Below are 21,332 nucleotides of genomic sequence, written 5' to 3'. Positions count from 1 at the left end.
AGTTGTGTCTATTTCTGTCTAAGCAATTGAACTGGGAACAATTTGAGGAAACATGAAAATGTCTTAATCAGTAATGTAACTTCCAACCTTGCACGTAGTAGATGCTCAACAAGTAGTTTCTAAATTAAATAAGCTATGTAGTTGAGTGCCATGTCTGAAGGGGATTCTTTGCATTTAGAATCTTTGTCATGATGTAACAATAATTTGATCATTTCTACAATTAATAACACATGTTTGTTGATCATTTACTATGTTCTGAAAGAGTTATGAGCACCATACTAACCATTTTCTACATGCATTATCACATTTAATTCTCCCACTAGGAGCAAAGGTAGTACTGTTTCTGTTTTACCAGGAAACCAGGGCTTAGCACCTGCATGATTCTGCCTCTGAACCCTGCACAAATTCTTCCCTTTAAGTGTGAGTGGAACCTGGGACTATGATGAGATATCACTCCCATGGTTACTTTACCTTATATGGAAAAAAGAGATGACTCTGCTGTGGTATAAGCCCTTTAAAAGCAGAGTTTTCTCCAGCTGGTAGCAGAAAGTCAGAAAGATTCAAAGCATGAAGCAAAGGAGTTTCTTGCTCTGGAAGTGGAGGGGGCCATGTGAGAGGCTCTTCAAGTTGAGCTGCCCCTGGCTGACAGCCAGCTGGGAGACAGAAATGTCAGCACTAGCACTGCAAAGAATCAAATTCTCCCAACAATCTGAATGAGCTTAGAAGTGTATGCTTTCTCAGAGCCTCCAGAGGAGAGTCTGAACTGTCCAATTTCTTGGTTTTGCCCTAATGAGACCCTAATTAGTGACCCAGCCAAGCCTACGCAAACTTCTGACTTACAGAACTATGAGCAGGAGCATGGATGTTGTTTTAGGCTGCCTACTGGGAGACTGAGTCATGGCCTTTAGAATATGGGCAGAAGTAACATAGGTCACTTCCAGGCCTGGCCCATAAAAATCTCCAACTTACTATCCTTCATTCCCTTCCCTTACCTGGTACAGGAATGGAGATAAACTCCAGAGCCACCTGTGAGTCACATGTAAGAGATGGCAGACCCAAATGTGCCTGGGACCCTGAATGACTATGTACAGGAAGGAAGCTTTGCTGATCCAACTCTTCACTGGCACATGGCTGTTAACTGAATGACAAGTGAATTTCTAGGCTGTTTCTGCTAACAGAAACTAGTGTGTGTGTGTGTGTGTGTGTGTGTGTGTGTGTGTGTGTGTGTGTGTTCACATCATCTAGGTTATCCTAACGAATATACAGAATCTGAGAACTCAAGGAGAAGAATGAGTTATTCATGTAACTGGGGGACGAGAATTCCAGTCAGAAAAAAAACAGCAAGTTCAAAGGTCTGGACATAGGAAAGGGCTTATTGTATTTTGGGGAAAAAAATACAAAAAACAAAAAACAAAACAAGCACAAACAGAAAGAAAACCAGCACTGTAGAAATAAATGGGAGTAAGAGTAGGAGAGTAGGAGTAGGAGAATGGCATACAGCTAAGAAAGTAGATAGGAGTCAGAGAAGTGTTATAGGCCAACATAAGGAGTTTGAATTTTATTTTAAGATTGGATATGAGGGATGAAAAAGAAAAAGTAAAAGATTAAATCCAGGTTTTTATTTCTGGCAAAGGGGTGAATAGTGTTACTCTTCTCTGAGATGAGAAATTCAGGAAAAAAAAACTATTTTATGGGAGGTAGCAGATATAATGAATTCAGTTTGGGGGACTTGGAGTAAAATGCCTGAAGCAGGAGTGTCCAATAGGCAGTTAGAAAATGTTTATAGCTTAGGAAAAAATGTCTGAACTGGAGATAAGGACTGAGTCATCACAGAAATATTGTATGGAATGTTCCAAGAAGAACCCCGAGATAAACTAACATTTGTGGGTAGAGGGAAAAGAAGAAGAGAAGACACATGAGATCTTGAGCAGTAACAGGAAAGTTGAGAAGGTGGAATATCCCAGACGTTAAGGGAAGAAGCTCTGTGATGAAGAAATGACCGACAATCTGTCAAAGTGCCATGAACTACAGTGCTTTCACATGGTCCCTGAATTGGGGACCATAAGAACTTTGACAGCCTTGGTGAGAATGGTTTCAATTGAGTGGTCAAGTATTTATGAAGTTATTGGAGTTGTAGTGGGTTGAAATTTCCCCCCCAAGAAGTTGTTCAAATCCTAACCCCTGTTATCTGTGAATGTGACCTTATTTGGAAATAGGGTTTTTGCAGACATGATCAAGTTAAGATGAGATCATACTGAATTAGGGTGGGCTCTAAATCCAATATGATTGGTGTTTTTACAGGATGAGAGAAATCTGGACACAGGGAGAACGGTGCATATGACAGAAGCAGAAACTGGAGTGATGCAGCTGAAAGTGAAGGAATGCTCCAGACTGCCAGTAACCATGACAAGTTGGGGTAGGGAAGGAAGGGTGCCCCTCTACAGTTTTTAGAGGGAGCATTAGCTCTAGTGACACCTTGACTTAGGACTTCTAGTCTCTAGACTATGAGAGAATAAGTTTCTGTTGTTTTAGGCGCCCAATTTGTATGGAGTTTTTTGTTTGTTTGGTTGTTTTTTTTTTAGGGAAGCTCCAGCAAATGCACAGGAGGTAAGGAGGCCAAGCAAGTGAGCCAGTGGAGGTAAGGACTGTGGCTGTGAATGTGAGAAAGACCAAGTTGGGAAGGTTGGGAACAGGAGTGGAAGATAGAACTCAGAACCAGGACATGTTTTCTCCTTGTTTGTCTTTTTTCTTCTTCTCCACATAAGAGATATGAGCCTCTAGAAATGCTGATGGAAAAAGCTAATATAGGTAGGATAAAGAAAAGTCAGGCTAACTGATAGAGAAGTACTCATGAAGGTAGAAGAAGATCCATGGGGGCAGAGGGGCTTACCCCTCTGCAGGAGAATAGACACTTCTTCGTTTCCTAAAAGAAGGGGAACACTTATTCTGGTGTAGAAAAGCTAATAGGTTCTGTGACAGCAAGCAGAGGAATCCCATTTAAGAGCTTCAGTTTGAGATGGAAAGCAAAGTATTCTGCTAAGATTCAGGGAGGCCAGGGTTTGAAGAAATGTGATCAATGACTGAAGAGCCCATAATGGAGAATGTAAGGCAAAGCACAGTGGGGAAACAAAGATCCAGAGGAAGCATTTAGGAGCTTATCAGTGACTGGAGAACATTGGATATTAGATTGGAACCAATCTGGATGCTTATTAGATTTCCTTCAGCAGAGCTCAGGACCCCCACGTTGAGGTGTAAGGAACACAATTAGATTGATCTAGATTTGGTGGGTTACCACTTGCATATGTTGCAATAACAACATGGCAAGAAAGTCAAGAAAATTGAAAAGAAAATATTTCAAGTTATGGAGTTACCTTAGAAGGCAAGGAAAAACAGGGTCTAATAGATGGGGAGAGCAGGAGAGGTTAAGAAACTGAAAGTTTCAAAGAAGAATACAAACATTTTTAGTGTGAGTAAATGAGTGGAGGAGCTGGAAAATGGGTGTTTGTTTTTGGATAGTGGCATATTTGAACCTAATATGTTAGACATGGAGCATTTCTAAGTGATGGCAAGGTCCAGGATATTGAATAGAGGGCAAGTAACTTAACAGTACAGTTGAGTTTAGAGATGAGAAGATAAAAGATATGGGAAGCCGACCTGTCTAATGGATTGTTCCTGTGACAGATGGATGAAGCAACACAGGATCCTCACACACCTGGGGTAAAGAAAGAAGAAGTGGGCAAATATATTAAGTGCTCAAGCCTTTACTGAATTGGGAAACAGAAGTAGGATGTTAGCAAAGATGAGCAAAACAGAGAAAAGAATTTCTTTTAGCCAAAGAGCATGGATCTTATAGGATCGGTAAGTACTAAAGGAAGGTAAAAAGTCATCATCTGGAATGAAGTATGGTAGAAGAAAGTCAGAAGTTGTTGACCCCATCCTCTTGATTTCTGAATTACACAGACATCAGGGAATGATCTAAATCCACTTAAAATGACTGAAGAAGAAATTGCTACCCTCAGGAGAGACTCAGTTTTCATTTATTTCAAGAAGACTAAGCACTATAAGATGAATAGTATGAGGCCTTCTCTAACCACTCCGCACTGAACTATAGGCTCCATGACGGCAGACCCTTTGCACCTTGTGTTTCCCATTGGCTTTTCAAGGCTCAGAAAATCTTGAGTATCTACTTTGTAGACACCCAATAATATTCATTGAATGAATGAGTCATTCCTGATACTTGTGATTGTCCCTTTCTAAATTGTATTATTTTCACGGGATGTATCCATTTTTAAACTGATTTTGATTAGAAGCCTATCTTCTCTGATATTTTTTAGGTCTTTGAAGGAAGTCAGGATGTTACTAAGCACAGAATCAAATACATAGAGTTAGTCATAGGTTGAACTGTGTCTTCCCACCCCCCACCCCACACTGCCAAATTCATATGTTGAAATTTTAGCCCCCAGTACCTCAGAATATGACCTTATTTGGAAGTAGTTCTGCTGTAGCAGTAACAAGTTAAGATGACACCCTAATCCAATATGACTTGTGTCTTTATAAAAAGGGGAAATTTGGCATAGGCAGGTACACAAGGAGAAGACCATGTGAAGATGAAGGCAGTGATCAGGACAAAGCATCTACAGGTCAAAGAATGCCAATGATTGCCAGCAAACCACCAGAGACCAGGAGAGTGGCACAGAACAGCTTCTCCCTCCTGGCCCTCAGAAGGAGCTAACCCTGTCGACAAGTTGATCTGGGACTTCTAGCCTCTGGAACTGTGAGACAATACATTTCTGTTGTTTAACCCACTCAGTGATACTTTGTCATGGCAGCCCTAGCAAACGTATACAAGAAGTTTAACCAAAAAAAAAAAAAAAAAAAAAAAAAGCTACATATTGGATAATTACATGAAAATTTCCAAGAAGCTACAGGAACAGCCTACCTCATTAAAACTGCTTACCACATTTAGCATATTAATTACTTCTGAATTATGCATCGGTGTTTGTTGTCATTTACTTTAAAATATTAGTTTACTGACTCCCAGTGTTTCTTCAATTTAATCCAATTCATTTCAACTCAATTCAATAAGAGTTCATTAGATGCCAATTGGGTCTTTATTTCTATGATACATACTATAGAGATTATGAAAATAAATAAACACATGATAACTGTACTCAATGAACCTACATTTTGGTTTTGGATCAAGATTTATCCCCTTTAAGTTTCTGTTACAAGATAGAAGATATTTAAGTGACAAATTTGTAGTAAAATTATATGAAAGATTCTGTGAATCAAAGGAAAATGTGTGAATTGGGGTAGATCATCAAACACATTGTGTGATGCTTTAATGGCAGTAGATAATTCTAGGGGTGATGAGAAGACTGTCATTGACACTGGCCAGAAGAGGTAAGTAAGGGATCGACTGATTAAATATCAGGGTAAAGACTAGAAAGAAGTCAAAGCTAAGTATTAATAGGTGATAGAGTCCTAAAATATGCATCCTTTATACAGACTTTTTACATATATATTAAAATTGTGAAAAAATACTACAAAAATTCTCCTTTTAATATCTAAACTGCAGAGAACTTGAAAGATGAAAAGACTCCCCTTAAGGAAAAGAAAACACTTAAATCCCATGACTGAAAGACAACCACTATTAACAATTAGATGTACATAAACACACATATGTATATATACTCACATGTATTTTACTAAAATAGACTCATGCGTTACATGCTGTTGATGAAAATGTGTTTTTAACATCCTTCTGCATTATTCAATATTCTTCTACTGCTTCATAAGCTATATGGCCATACAATATTCCATTAGTGGACATTCAGAAATTATTTTGCTGGTGTACACAGGCCAGTGATTTCATGTGCTAACTTTTAATTTCATAGATGAAGACTTTCTATAATTATTTCTTACTTTTGGACTTAGAGAAAGATGTAGATATTTCATTCTTTAAGTATTCCAGTGGCTTTCTTTTTTTTGCATTAAATGAATTTTTTTTTTGTTTTTTTATTTTTATTTTTTTATTATGTTCAGTTAGCCAATATACAGTACATCATTAGTTTTTGATGTAGTGTTCAACGATGCATTAGTTGCCTATAACACCCAGTGCTCATCACAATATATGCCCTCCTTAATGCCCATCACCCAGCTACCCCATCTTCCCACCCCCCCCTCCTCTGAAAACCTACAATGGCTTTCTAGAAGGTCAGAAAACAACAACTGACAGTGTTATAGCAACTATCCAGAGTCGGAGGATTCAGGGTATAGGAAGAGGAACACAAAAGACTGTATCACTGATTCACTGTCTCTACCTACATTTCCAAAGGAAGCCAGTGACAAAAGAGAACATACTATTTGCTTCCATTCATATTAAGTAAAATAAAATAGCAAACAAATCTATGCTAAGAGGAAAGCATCACCTGAGTCAGAAGATAAGACTTGAGGGCAAAAATGGGGTGCTTCTAGAGAGTTAACAGTGACTATTTCTTGGTTTGGTGCTGGCTCCACAGATGTGTTCACATTGTGAATATTCATCAAGCTGTCCGCTGAAGATATGTTTTATGTTTTTGATAAGAATTTATAATTCAATTAAGTTTTTAAAAATAAATTAAAAAATAATGGCAGTTGTCACTGTGCCTGGCATAGCAACAGTTAGCCTCTGTTTATAAACATCTCAATGGAAGGGCGTATTCCATCACTGTTTTCCCCTTTGAACGCCACTCCTTTTCTATTGGACGTTACTTCCCTCTCTCCCTCTGAAATCCCTTCAAATATAAAGCCCTTTCCTACTTATTTAAGAACATATTATTCATCACTTAGGTTAACAGATTACAGGAAATATTTGAGTATAGGCTTTAAAATATAAATTTAAACAAGTTTCATTTCTTCACATACTGGTACACTCTAGAAATATCTTAAAGTAAAAATGACACTTTGGTTGTAATGTTTACAACTAACCACAACTGATATTTCAACATCTGTATAAGTTATTTCATTTCACTTGGCCCTTTGTTACTAAGTTACCCTTTAAGAGTCAAGCATCCCTTGTTGATTGACCCAAGGATCTGGTATGTGGCCAGACCTTGAGCAACTCTCCTGGAGTCTTTGATCACAGAGTTAGTGATCTAGCCTCTTTTCATAAGTTAGGCTTTTTTTTTTTTTTCCTTTTAGCCTCAAGGCTTCTTAGACTTTTTATAATTCAGTGCTGTATGTCTGTGACATAAAAAGGGCACAAAGTATGACTTAGTTTGTAATACAGAAACACCATGACTCATAGATGAGATCATCGCCTTACCTGAAAACCCTCATACGCTCTGTCTTATTAATACTCGGCCTTATGGATTAGAACACAGGCATGTTAACAGTATCCCCTCAAAACTATTACTTTATGTAAAAGGAGTGATTTAGATGCACTGGTATTCAAAACTGTAAAATTCCAGATAATATCAAGGTTAAAGTGAAGTTTTATTTTGCTAAGAAAGGATCTTTTGTAAACCATCAGTGGGAATGAATATAATTTAGCTCAAATTTGTAGAGAATTGTTAAGTTTCCTTATAATGCTTGGTTAGAAGTACCTAACCTTTAAATGCTTTTTTATTGTGCCATAAGCAATACAGCTTCTTCTGCAATAAATTTCTCATCGTCATACTTAAGTGTTTGGAAGATTCAAGATGAACATTTCTATTTTGCTGTTTAAACATGGTTCTTTTTTGACCTTGGCAAATGAGACCAAAAAAACCTCCCAGTTTTTGCACTTTTAGTTGGTTAAAGATATAAATACTTACTATCTAACTGTTCCAGATATTCATCTGCTTTTCCTCTTTCCTTTCCTTCTCTCTCTGTCTCTGTTACATGTCCTCTCTCTCTCTCTCTCTCTCTCTCTCTCTCTCTCTCTCTCTCTCACACACACACACACACACACACACACACACACTCTTACATTGCTGTTATCCTTGCTTCTTTACTGCCTTAGCCTCAGTGATAGAAGCCCAGGTCCCGATTAGGCAGCAGTGGAAAGATACTTTCCCTCATGCTGGAAATCAGCCACTTGTACTCAATCATAAGACTACTATAGATTTATTAGATGATACACTTGAAAGCATACGTTTTATGGTTTGGTGTCAGATATATCTATGTCTACATTACAGAGTCCTTATCGACCTTTATTTACCCCTTTGGAGTTCTAGGAGTTATAAGCAGCAGTGGCTCAGGTAGGGTCACCAACAAGAATTTGTGTCATAAAAATAGAACTGTCCAAAGGGATCGCTAGTCTTTCTTTACCAGTTTGCACAGCTCACATAAACGCCCTTGTCACGCCCATAGTATACTTCTCCCCGTTCCCACCATCTTGTTATCCTTGTTTCCAAAAACTTTGTAGGCTTCTCTGAAACATCTCACAAACTTCTTAAAGATTGCCAGTTTCTGGTAGGGTGCTCATTTAAAATGAGAATGATCTGGTTGGCTACAGTTTGGATAGTCATCATCAATCAGGATGCTATCTAGCCTGAACTTTGAAACAATCCTGGTATGTTGAACGGTCTCACAAAAGGTTTCTTTTTTTCTACCTCTTTATGAACATGCTATATACGCCCATCTTAAGTGGCTCACAATAGCTCTGTTGGTGATATCAATATAGGTCCTTCAATCTTTCAATAATGTTTTTAATCATAAGCTTTAAAGCACAATTGTTTTTACCTCGAAATTCTTAAAAATCTGTTATGGGACAGAAATAAGAGATTAATGGAGATCTTGCAAAAAAAGATAAATGGCACCACCAGAATACCACAAAACTGGGGGAAAAATTAATTGAACCTATACTTTTGATAAATATTTATTTTTTGCAGAAGAAAAATGCATACTAGTTTAAGCTGTCATTATACTAACCTACATCCTATTTTTCATATTATTAGTAATACATAATGTGGTAGTTTATATTCAAAAATAAAACTAGAATGTATATACCTCATGTATTTATCCAGAAATACACCAAGGTTACTATGGTTACGAAAAATCCATTACCTTTGAATACAGAATGAAAAAGTTTGACTTAAAGTGTGTGCTATTTATTATAGCAAACATCAACAGCCTTCGGGAGGTTCTCTAACTGGATTCATTTTTCAGTGTCACAACTGACCCACCATACTACTAGCTTATGGCCTATGCAAGGCAAAAAATTTGAACTGTATGCATTTTTAAATATATTTTGTACTAACTCGAGGAGCAGCAATGCCTTTGACTTTTAATGCTTCATATTTAAGAGAAGGAAGAAAAAAAAATTCAAGCCACCGAGATGCTAAGTGCCTTCTGAATTGAAATGCATTTACTTTTACCTGTATCCACATGGCAGCAAGATCCATTTGCTACACATAACAGAAGAATGTTGGGATTCTGTGGGAACTTAAGAGGAAGCTACAAATAAATGGAGTAAGAGTGAGGAAAGAAAGGTTGACACTTCGAATATTTAGGAGGACACATTAAGCCAGATTATTTAAGGAAGTTTTTGATAGGGTAGAAGACAAGGAATTTTAAACATGCAGATGATTACAACCAGGGAAAACAGGGTATAAAACACAGCTCTTGAGGAAGTTTCAAAATTATTCCTCACCTATTAAATTTTTGCTCATCAAGGCTATGATCAGCTGAATCAAAGCACAACGTAAATCTCTAATAAACATGTAGGAAGTATGCCTTATACCTAGTAGTTAAACATGCAAACAAAAATAAAATAATATTTTTTGCTTGAAAAATTATCAAAGATTAAAGAATATAACATGGCCTGCTGACGAACTTTTCTGGGAAACAGCAAGAAAATGTGTATCAAATATTTCGGGAAGGTTCACTACTTTTGACTTAGCTGTTCCCCTTTTGGGAATCTAATAAACAAAGATTACAGACAACCATATTTATCACAACATATTTAAAAGAGAGATAAATTAGAAACTTGAACTCTTTCAAGTGGTTAAATACATTAATGTACATTTGGATGGGATGTGATGTTAGTATTAAAATATTTCAAAATATTTTCAGGAAAAATGCTTCATAAAGTGGGATACAGTCATAATAAGGAAATATGTGAGGATTCAACATTATACATTATAGATCAACTTTGTTAACATGAATAAGGTACTAGAAGGAATTACATTTTACATAGAGTTTCTATAGGTACGGTGGGATTATCAGGTATTAGACATCTGGATCTTTTCAATTATTTTCAATAAGCATATACTGCTTTTATAATTGAAAAATATTATTAATTATTTCTCTAATCCATTAGACTGCATCTTCCATTTCTCTGTCTCCCTATGAATCGGCATTTCAGCACTGAAGAGACCCCGTTCCAGTAGCCCTAAACTCTCACTATGACCGACAGCACTGGCCCTCACCAGGGGAAGTTCCCACTCTCAGCATGGAAAGGAGATCGGTTCACAAAGATCCTGACACAAAGACGAGCAACAAGTCCTAACGACGTCATGGACGCATCTGATGATGGAACGTGGTACGATGCAGTGTCTGAAGAGGCTAGAGCCTGTTCAAACGGCCAGGCTTTCTTCTATCAGCTTTCTCCTGGCTGACTTTAGATAAACAGCTTCCCTTTCTCCTTGTGCCTTCTCTGCAGTTCCTAGTAGACAGGTAGACTTTGAAGACCTAAATGACCTAAAACGAGTGCCTATTACAGATATAAAATCTTAGAGTTGAAAAGGATCCTAAAGGCTACTTTCTTCAATCCTCACATGATTTGAGACTCTATACAGAAGTGGGCATTCAGCCTAGGCTGATAGTAGAAAAAGCACTCCCTTTAGGGTGCTCTTATGGACTGAGCGGTGTTCCCCCACATTCATATTTTGAGGCCCTAGCTCCCCATGTGACTATATTTGGAAATGGGACTTTTAAAGAGGTGATTAAGGTTAAGTGAGATCATAAGGGTGGGACCCTAATCCAACAGGACTGGTGACCGGGTAAGAAAGGGCTGTGCACACAGGAGAAAGACCTTGGGAGGACATGGTGAGAAGGCAGCTGTCTGACAGCCCAGGAGAGAGGCCTCGAGAGAAACCAAACCTGTCAACACCTTGATCTTGGACTTCTAGTCCCCAGAACTGTAAGAAATAAATTTCTGTTATTTAAGCCGGCCAGTCTCTGGTATTTTGTTGTGGCAGCCCAAAAAAGAATAACATGGGTGCTCTGGGGTTTGCAATCAGGCTTTGGTCTCCCTGTCAGCATTGTTGGGAGGAAAAATAAAATCATATGTAATAATTTGTAATATTTATTTACGTAAATATGTAATGTTTACATATTATGTAACATTCACATGCGGTGTAAATATTTGCATATTTACACATATGTTTATGTGAATATGTTGATAATTTACATATTACACAAAATATTTACACATTACGTGAATGTGTAATAATATATAATATTTATTTATGTAAAAAATAAGATAATATGTAATAATTTGAGTAGCAGAATGTGGAAAGAATGAAAGCATGGACTCTGGGGTCAGACAGGTCCATATTTGAAGTGGTTCCTCTGATATGGATTAGAATTTCTTTCTTTTTTTTTTTTATTTATTTGACAGAGATAGACACAGCCAGCGAGAGAGGGAACACAAGCAGGGGGAGTGGGAGAGGAAGAAGCAGGCTCATAGCGGAGGAGCCTGATGTGGGGCTTGATCCCATAACGCTGGGATCACGCCCTGAGCTGAAGGCAGACGCTTAACGACTGCGTCACCCAGGTGCCCCTGGATTAGAATTTCTTAACCTCTCTCGGCCTCGGTTTTACTAGCTCTCATGCTAGTTTAATCGTGCACAACTTTGAATCCCATCATAACATTTTTGGCTTCGTTTCTCTCCTTCGTGTTGCAGTCTCAATGGGCCTCATATCTTCTGCCGTTTGGGGATGAGAATGGCAAGAAATACAGTTGCTTACTAGGAGCCAAGAAGGCTATAGGAAAAAAGAATACTAGCTAGGATTTAATCTTTAAAAATCTACATAAAAAATGAAAACCATTAAAGAATCTATTATCTCTGTAGCTTGATGAGATGGTTGTGGGCACTTTAAAAATATTTCACGTCCTTTACAGTGTATTATATTTGGGGGACATCTATTGTACTAATCCACTCTGGTAACATTTGCCAAGAGTTTTCATTGCAGACACCAGAGTCACATGGTTTTGTTTATGATTCAATCAAACAATATACATTATTTGTATCATTTTGGAAGTAGCATTGGAAATCAATGTGAATTCTGGCCTCCTGTCTTCCCCACACTGCTCATCTTCTGGCTGTGCACAGTGTCACCTCAAATGGCATTCTGCACAGTTTGGAAATAGTCAAGGTTTACATTTTGAGACCTACTATCAACCACACAACTTCCCTATGGACTGGGCTAGTGCTCGTGTCTACCCATGGAAGGGATCTTTGTTTCTTTTTCTACCTTTCTTTTTTCTTTTCTCTGTCACTTTTTCTTTCCCACCCTACCCCTGCCCTCCACAATTTCCCCTTTGCTAGCTTCTTTTTCTGTTCCCAACAATCACCCAACTTCATCCATTCATTTATTCAAATGAATAAATATACCCACTCTGTGTTAAGTCCTGGAGATAAAGTAATGAACCAGACACTTACGGTCATGTCTTTATGAAGCTTAGTGTTCAGAAGGGCAAACTGACAAGTAAATAAGCAACTTTATTCAAAGACAGCACAAAAAAAAAAAAAAAAGAGGAGGCACACAGGTTTACAAGGAGCATACCTGCATCAGATCAACTCATACTTGGGATGTCAGAGAAGGCTTCTCAGAGAAAATGTCCGTACTGGGCCTAAAAATTGTGTTTTCCTATTACGCATGATGATATTTTTTGGTCCTACAAAAGTGTTTTCTATTAATTATTAATTCATGTGTATAGTTCATTCCAAGATATTTTTCATTTCTTTTGAAGTAATTTCTGTGGCCTATAATATTTAATTAAAATAATGCCTTCAGACATCATTAGGACAGGATTAATCTATTTTTAAAGTTTAAAACATGAACTCTGCATTCTACAAGAAATAAGAGTATTCTCTTTACTAAGTGCTAAGAACACATTAGGTATTTTAGCTCTAGTTTTCTTTAAAATCTTGAAAATTGTAGTTGTTCCCATTTTACAGATTCAGAAACTAAGTCTCAGAAGTGAAATAACTTGTTTTAAGACCGCATGCTCTTCCCCACAGCCAGAATGCTTGCATCCGTACTAAAATCCCACTCACGGCCTGTGTGACTTTGAAGACGTTCCTTAATCTTTCTCTGCCTCAATTTCCTCATTTGTAACCTGGGGGTAATAATAGTACCTACCTCCTAGAACATGTATTACAGAATTCCTTCCAACCTCAAGGAACAAAATATTAAAGTAATAGCTCTTGTCCCTTGAAGGTTCTCAGTCTGGAGAGGACACAAAAAACATAAACCCTGAGGATGCCACTGGGTAAATGCCACAGCCCTGTGCACAAATGCCTCATCCCTGCATCTGTGTGCGTCCCCCTGAAGCCACGAGCGCCAACACAGGAGGGCCAGGGTGCCACAGATTTCCTATTACAACCTTAGCACTTGGCATTAATGTGGAGGAGAGAATACATAAATAATTAATCCTGCCTCTGACTCTCCCTGGTTGTGACCTTTCATGAAGAACGTCATATCTCCAGGCCTCAGTTTTTCATCAGTCAATATTTGACTCATGATGTCTTACCGGATAGTCACATATAGTTATAAAATACTATGCCATATATAACCACTAACATTACTACAGAAATATAAGCATGATCCAGATACCAGGCAACAAGACATAATGTAGGCTTCTTGCATTTTACAAGGTTTTCAGCAATTTACCTCATTTTATTCAAGTGTCATCACACATTGTAACACGATTTTGACTTATATACTATGTTTCTTCTCAAATGACCAAAATTCAGACTACACTGAGTCACGCATCTGAGTCTTAATATTATCCTGCATTAATGAAGACGTTAAAGTAGTTAACTCATGTGACAGTGGAATTTGTTTGAAATGACATTTACAACTGGGCATGATGAGTGTGGCTAGGGACCACACAAGGGGACCAAATAACAGGAGACAGATTAAGTACCCCAATTTTAAAGACCACATTTTCCGACAATTACAGACTACAGATATCTGAAATATACATAGTCTAACATAGACTAGAACTATTTACTGATACCTAGAAGTCTTACCTGTGGCTGTGTAGTTCTCTCCACTTCCCGAAAAGATTAGCATCCCATCCATATATAAAGAGTACTGAGTAATAATACCATTTGCTTTTTTGGGTGGATTCCAGGACAGCAACAAAGAATTAGGAAGAGATTTGGCTACCGGTGGCTGAACTTCCTGTGGGGCTGTGGGGGAAAAAAAAAAAAAGATTTATAGAGCCTAATTTTAGTTTACTTTTCTAATTCAAACTTTTCAGACCTAACTCAATAAATCATGAAATAAACCTGAAATGCCATGCATAGAATATTCCTGATTCATGGGCAGCTTGTCAGTAATTGCTTTAGGAACAGTACTAAATAATTGTCCTGAATTTATGAGAATTTGCATTAATGATGGATGGGGCATATTATACCAGTTCATTTGACTGATGCTTGCATTACTTCATCAAGAGTATTATTAACCCATAATCTCCACTTGGGGCTGTGCCTGTTAAAGCAAATCAAACGGATGGAGTCCCTACCCTTGAGAAGCTTTTGATCTAAGGCAGGCAATGCTGGGGAGGGTGGTTCATAATAGAAACAAAAAAGCCTATGTGTTTCTATAGAAATAACCAGTAAGCACAGAATCAATGGAATTAATTATATATGAAAACAACATTGTGTATAAGTTTGTTTTTTTCAAATAAGGTTCCGTTCATTTTCTGTAATGGTGAATAAATCGGAATCACAGGAACTAAAAATTTTAAAATATTGACCCTAAATACATCTATGGTTTGGTACATTGGCAGTAACTTTTTAAAAAAGCTGGAAGTTGGGAATTCCTTAAATAATGAAGAGTGAACGGTGAACTGGACCAGTAGGAATCCCTCTGGGATACAGCTCTGAAGTAGGTTTGAAGGGTTCCAGGCAAAACCTGGACAGAGGGAGTAGGGGGTATAGAGAAAATAAGGACGCTCGTCCCATACTGAGGCTGGTGGAAGCATTTGTTAAAGGAGAGGACCATCATGTGGATCATGTGGCCCAGGGGAAGCAATGCCTCAGTAAGAGAAACAGTGCTTTTCTCCACAGGCTAGACCGAGAGAACCCTGAGAAAACATGGATGACGGGTCACTGATGGCGTGGTCCCGGTGAGGAGGCTGTTGTTGGGGCAAGGTCGCATGAAGGATATCACAGAGCCCTCTACCCTGTTTCATCACATGGGCCCTTGTCTTTCTTTTTTGTCTTCTGCACAAGGGGTACTTGCTCAAGGATTTGCAAGAGGGAAGGGGAAAAGAGGGAGTGAGGAAGGAGGATGGATGGATGTTGGGGGAGAGAGGCTGGCTGACTCTTCCCCTAAAGATCTAGCTTTGCAATCTCCTAAATAACTTGACAGCCAGACAGTAGAAGAAAGTGTAATTCTTCTCATCCAGGAGAGAGAAATATGAAGTAACAATGCTTCAACTGTTTGGAGGGCTGTTATTTCTTGAAGTGATGCGTTCTGATTCTTGAGCAAAGCTTTCACTTTGGAGCGCTAAAATATTTTCTCTTTCTCACTGCCTTCTTAACGTATGCTTTCTGAAACATTAATTTATGCCAACAGTTTGTAAGTTCCAAGTACAACAAAAGTGAGACTTCAGTCAGAAGGAACCGAGCAGTGATTAATAATGCCTCAACTGGCATTTGGAGGCTCCATCATACTGAAATAATTGTTGCCTGTGCTGGTGTTTAGCAGTTCAAAGAGACCATGGAAATCAACCGTTTGATTCTCAATTTCATACTGTGCCGTACAATCAATTCTTTTTAGTCAGACTGTCTCTAGATTTACTTCTGAGCCATAGTAAAATGAGGAAGCTTTCATTAATCTTTCAGATGCTTCATATTAATGACAAGGCTCTTGCATGAACAATGTAACAGCAATTAAAAAGCCCATTAATCTGCATTACAGCTATTAAAGATGCATGTCATTAAAGGGTATGGAGTTTGATTCATTTTCACACCCCCCCAAAAAATGGAGCAATTATGGCCTGGCAATGCACTTTGTCATCAAATTAGGTTGGGGTTTTCCAGCAAATGGCCTTGCAGCATTTAGCTCTTCTCCTATTTTATTATTCATAACTGAAATGTGGAAGTCAAGACCTTTGAAATTACTTTACCTTCTTGTGGAGTAGAGATGTTCAATGCCTGTGAGCTCTCGGTACAGCCAGCCAAAGTGCAAGCAGTTAGGGTTACTGCATAGTTTTTGAAGGGTAGCAAGCCTGTCAATATGCCTACAATAAAAGGGGGAAAAAGGAGGTTTGTATGTTTACTGTAAGCAGCTATAAAGAACAGTGTGTGTGTGTGTGTGTGTGTGTGTGTGAGAGAGAGAGAGAGAGAGAGAGAGAGAAAGAGAGAGATGTAGCAACACAGACATACACAAAAAATATGCCCCTTTAATTCATTTTCCTGCCTGTGTACTGATTACAGAATGGAGTGACGAGCAAAAAAAAAAAAAAAATTGTGAGACCAACTTATTGTTAAAACAACTTGAAACAGCATTTTCCCAAATGTGCTCCTCAGAACATTAGTGCCCTGAGACTTTCCCCTATAAAAATGGGTTTCCATACATAGTTCGTGAAGCAGAGTGCTGTGGATCTGATCGTTAAGATGCATATTATCCCATTCTAGGATTCCAGACCTCCTGCAGAATAAAACTATTCAATTTCTCTAACCTAGCATTTTTCAGCCTTATTCAACAAGAGCCCTTTTTACATAGCATCTATTAACACACTTTAGGAAATGCTAATCCCAAGAGTGGCTTCATTACTTTAACGGTAGGATACACATATACAAACTATTTGTTCATGTTACAACTAACAAATATGCAAATCAACATAGTTGAACAATTAGCAAATTAGATAATTATGCTTTTGTGCTTTTACTTGCAAAATTATTAGTTTATTTAATTAAGACACCTGTCTTAAACAGAAGTGGTGCACATGGAAGTGTTGAATTAACCTGGTTTTGTGGTGAATACATAAGATTTGTTCAGCAATTAAAAGTACCTGTAGAAATGAAAGCACATTCTGTTTACTAATGTTCATAATCAAGGCAGAAGCTCTTTATTTACTTAATCCCAGGAATTAAAGAAGTATCAAAAGTATAATTTGTGTATTTGCTCACCATTATTTTTTACTGTGGACATTTTTCAGAGTTGTCTTTAATCCTAACCATATAGATCATCATCAGTCTTATAAAAAGATGGTCCCAGTCATGGTATACTCCTTCAATACCCTAGAGAATGTGTTGTTATTTAAATGTGCTGATATTGGTAACAGCTTGCATCTTTCAAACACAAAATTTAACATATATGTTTTCGTATTTCCTCTGCCTAATAGAAATTTTTTAAAAAATCAAAAGAGCAAAGAGCACGAGGAAGCAAAGACCAGAGCCATTGTCTACTTGGGCACCTCCCACATGTCCTCAATCCCCAGTGATGGCTTCGAGTCTTCATTCCAACAGCTCCCCAAGCATTGCCCTGGGCCCCTGAGCCCTCTCTGCTGCACATGGCACCATCACCTTAACTCATGGCCAAAGAAGACATTGTGCCAGTGACCTAATACACACACATGTATGACTCCCTCATGCCAAATTCAGCTCCCTCCAATCTCGAATCCACCTCATGTCCTAACGGGCTGCTCTTCGTTCCTGCGTGGTGACTGTTACTTCTTGAACTTCCTAGACCATGACCTGCATTCCAAGATCACTTTCTTTTAAGAAGTTATTTCTCCTTCCACTAGATGTCTTAAAAGAAAATGTTTATTGCCACCTACACATCCTCGTCATGTGGTGGTGAAGTGGTCAAGAGAATAGACTTAGGCCTGATCGCCTGGATCCAAGTGCCAGTTCTGCTACTGATTTGTTGTATGGATTTGGGCAAGTTGTTCAGACCCTGTGCCTTAGTTTCCTCATCTGTAAACAGGTAATAACAATATCTATCTCGAAGGAGAGGTCTCAGTTCTCATCTGTGAGTTGGGGACAATAGATAGTTACCTCATAGTGTTACTATCAAGATTAAAGGAGTTTAGGAGTCTAAAGTGCTCAACACAGAGCTGTGCAAGGAGAGAGCTCTAGCAGAGTCCATGCCAATCCAAGCTGTTACTACAGCAACTCAGTTTCCTGCCGACACTGGGCTACTACATCCTGATTTTTATCTTTTGAAGATCACTGGTAATTTCTAAATATCAGATCAAGTAATCCTTCCTCAAATCCTTGTCTTCCCTCTACTTACTGGACTTTGACTCCCTCAGCTCTCTCTGTGCAACTGAATTTCTGGAGTTGTTTTCCTCAGCTCCTGAGAGCTCCTTTCTTTCCTTGAACTGATTGGCTCATCTTCCCTTCAGAATCCTTTAAATAGCTTTTGTTTTTACAAGGTAGTGTCTTCAGGCTTCTTTCTTCTTCTAAACACTGACCTCTGTGATTTGTAGCTCCATCTCTCCTTTGTAGCTACAGACTGCATATCTCTCCTGGCTCCGGTTCTGTCTCTCTCCCTGCAGGTCATATATCCCACCTGGATGTCCCACTAGCATTTCATTCTCAATATGCTCCAGTCCAGACCTCACAGCCTCAACTATTTCCTAAGCTTCGTTTTCCCATTTCTTGATGTTTCACCATAATCCCAAAAGTCCAGACTCAAAACTAAGGTAACCTCGTGAGCTATGTTCTAGCCATTTTATCCTTTGAAAATATTTGATATTTGTCATGTCTTCTTATTGCCAATTTTAAATCTGCTGCAAGAGTCTTGCATGTCTGAATGAGTATACCGCCATACTAACAAGAAATGAAACAGCCTCTAGAGAGTGAGACTTTTAATCCTACAGCAAACAAGAAAAACATGTTGGGATATAAGATTAGCTTCCTTTGTTCATCACTTAAGCTATGTGACCTATGTGAAAAGCGGTGTCTCTTAGGGACAGTCATGATTTAGCTGGGGCACAGGAATACCATGTCCAAAGAGACACAATGGTTTAGATACATCCAGGTTGGTGCTCTGAAATCTTTAGCATGCAGATGCATATACAACCAGGTAATATTATCACTGAGAAACATCATAGAAGCAGTTTCATTATTTTATAGTTTTGAAGACTGGCCTTACAAAATACCTCATCCCGACACATTATTTCTTTCCAAATCATAGGGAAGTGCAATGGGAGAATTATGACTGTTACATCAACTTAGCAAGAAAGGTTTTATTGCAGACTTTAAGAAGGACCATGTCAAACCAGATACGGAATTCACGGTCACTGAATGGTCTTCAGCATTTTATTTAACCTTTCTTGCCTTCACTAAAGGAGTTACTTTGCATGCATATGTGTATTATGAAATTCCTTTGCTAAGTTTCTCCCCCTTAAACCTTAAGAACCTTAAAAAACAGTAAATATTCTCAAAACTTGCTTTCTTCAGGTTTGTACTTTGGTAGAGAAGTTGACCAAATTGTATTTCATAAAAAAATTCTGAGATTCTTAAAGAAAGATGCTGGAGAGAAACTAGATCATCTTTTAGGCCATTCATCAAAGTGCTCACATTTCCCATTTCAAGGCAGGTGAAACAATAATAAATACTGAGAAATGAGAGCGGCAAAATAGAAAAAGAGAAAAAAAAAAGAAGCAAGCTGATGTTTTGGTTCTTGCCAACTTCAAATCACAGGTGGAAAGTTTTGGATGGTTTGTAAATCACACTTTTAAAAAATGTGCTGTACTTTCTGATGCCGAGGTGGTATTTCTTTCCTATTTCCACTGGGGAAATCGCTCATAATGTTTTGTCTCAAAGACAAAGTTTATCAAAACATGAGAATCATTTTTCCCTAAATATAGATCAGTATTACCCATTTCAATAAGAAGAGTAGTATAAAGATCCAGCATTTTCTTTTCTTTTTTTTTTTAAGATTTTATTTATTTATTTATTTATTTATTTATTTATTTGAGAGAGAGTGAGAGAGAGAGAGCAAGCAGGAGCTAGGGGAGGGGTGAGTATGCTGAGCAGGGCTTGATCCCAGGACCCCAGGATCATGACCTGAGCTGAAGGCAGATGCTTAACTGACTGAGCCACCAAGGCATCCAAAATTCAGCATTTTCTCTCCCCTTGTCAGGTTACAGTGAGTGGTTGGGAGATGGTTAGTCAACCAAGTCATCTTCTCCAATTCAGAACAAAGTCATCCTATTGCCTGGGACATGTGGTTTTACATCTTGTTTCTCAGTATGGAGAGTTTACGAGGATGGATTAAAGTTGATGGTTACAAGAAGTTCTCCTGTTACCAAAGAAAGAAAGTAAGTATACTTTCTTCGATACTAATTAAGGTAGCCTTTCTTGGATATATCCATAGTGATCAATGAGTGCCTGGCCTAATGGTCTTACTTGAAGTGTCAGAGTCTTACATTTACAGTCTCCAGAAAAAGAAGGAAAACAAAGTAGTACTACTATGACAATATATCATCATCAAAATGTACTTATCATTTCTTCTCTATGCTTCTGGGAAAGGTGCTATAGTGGTGCTATATTTGAATACGTCTGATCTTTACAAGGTTTCTCATCTAAGAAAATATTAGGAGCTTGAAGGCTCCTAATGATAACAGTAGTACATAGATTAATACATAAAGCAGAATGCTTGCATATGTGACAAGTGGAAAAGGGCATTTGTAAGATGTGGACTTCCTAGTCTAATGTGATAGGAGATCTAGATTTAATTAAAGACAAAGACAAAAAGGATAATCGTTGAAAGTACATTTCACTGTTATTAACAATATTACTGAAAAATATATAGTGGGACATATTTTCAAAGGAATCCCAGGCAGAAAAATACTGCATATATTCTGCGTCCATAGAAAACCCAATAAGAGAAAGTTGGGTAATCTCCCTTTATGACACCTGGGGTATTTAAAATAAAGAAGTATATCCTGACAGTGAGAAATTTTAAGATTGGCTGGGATATGAGTCTTTTTCTTTGAGAGACATCACAGAGGAGCCTTTTTTCCTTTGAATTTAAGACTGTCCCTATCTCTAGACCAGCCAGATGACCTCTCAAATTCCCTTTCAGCCACAAAACTCTGTGAAATCAGAAAATGGCCCCAGCCATGTCAGGAAACCTGCCAGTCCCTTTTGATAATGGAAGAGGAT

General features: G+C 38.1%; 1 protein-coding gene across 1 annotated transcript in view; it reads right to left on the bottom strand.

Moving 5' to 3' along the window:
* USH2A (usherin) overlaps positions 1 to 21,332 on the bottom strand; it is a 676,006-nt gene that overhangs the window by 354,317 nt on the left and 300,357 nt on the right. Inside the window, exons 30-31 of the mRNA XM_045809720.2 lie at positions 16,337 to 16,450; positions 14,229 to 14,390 (exon numbers count right to left, since the gene is read on the bottom strand). Of these exons, the coding sequence (XP_045665676.2) occupies positions 14,229 to 14,390; positions 16,337 to 16,450 (276 nt within the window). The remainder of the gene's footprint in view (positions 1 to 14,228; positions 14,391 to 16,336; positions 16,451 to 21,332) is intronic.

The sequence above is a fragment of the Ursus americanus genome, chromosome 2 (assembly GCF_024610735.1).
Source record: "Ursus americanus isolate L20-20 chromosome 2, mUrsAme1.1.p, whole genome shotgun sequence".
In the NCBI taxonomy this organism is placed as follows: domain Eukaryota; kingdom Metazoa; phylum Chordata; class Mammalia; order Carnivora; family Ursidae; genus Ursus; species Ursus americanus.
This window is presented reverse-complemented; position numbering and strand designations above follow the sequence as displayed.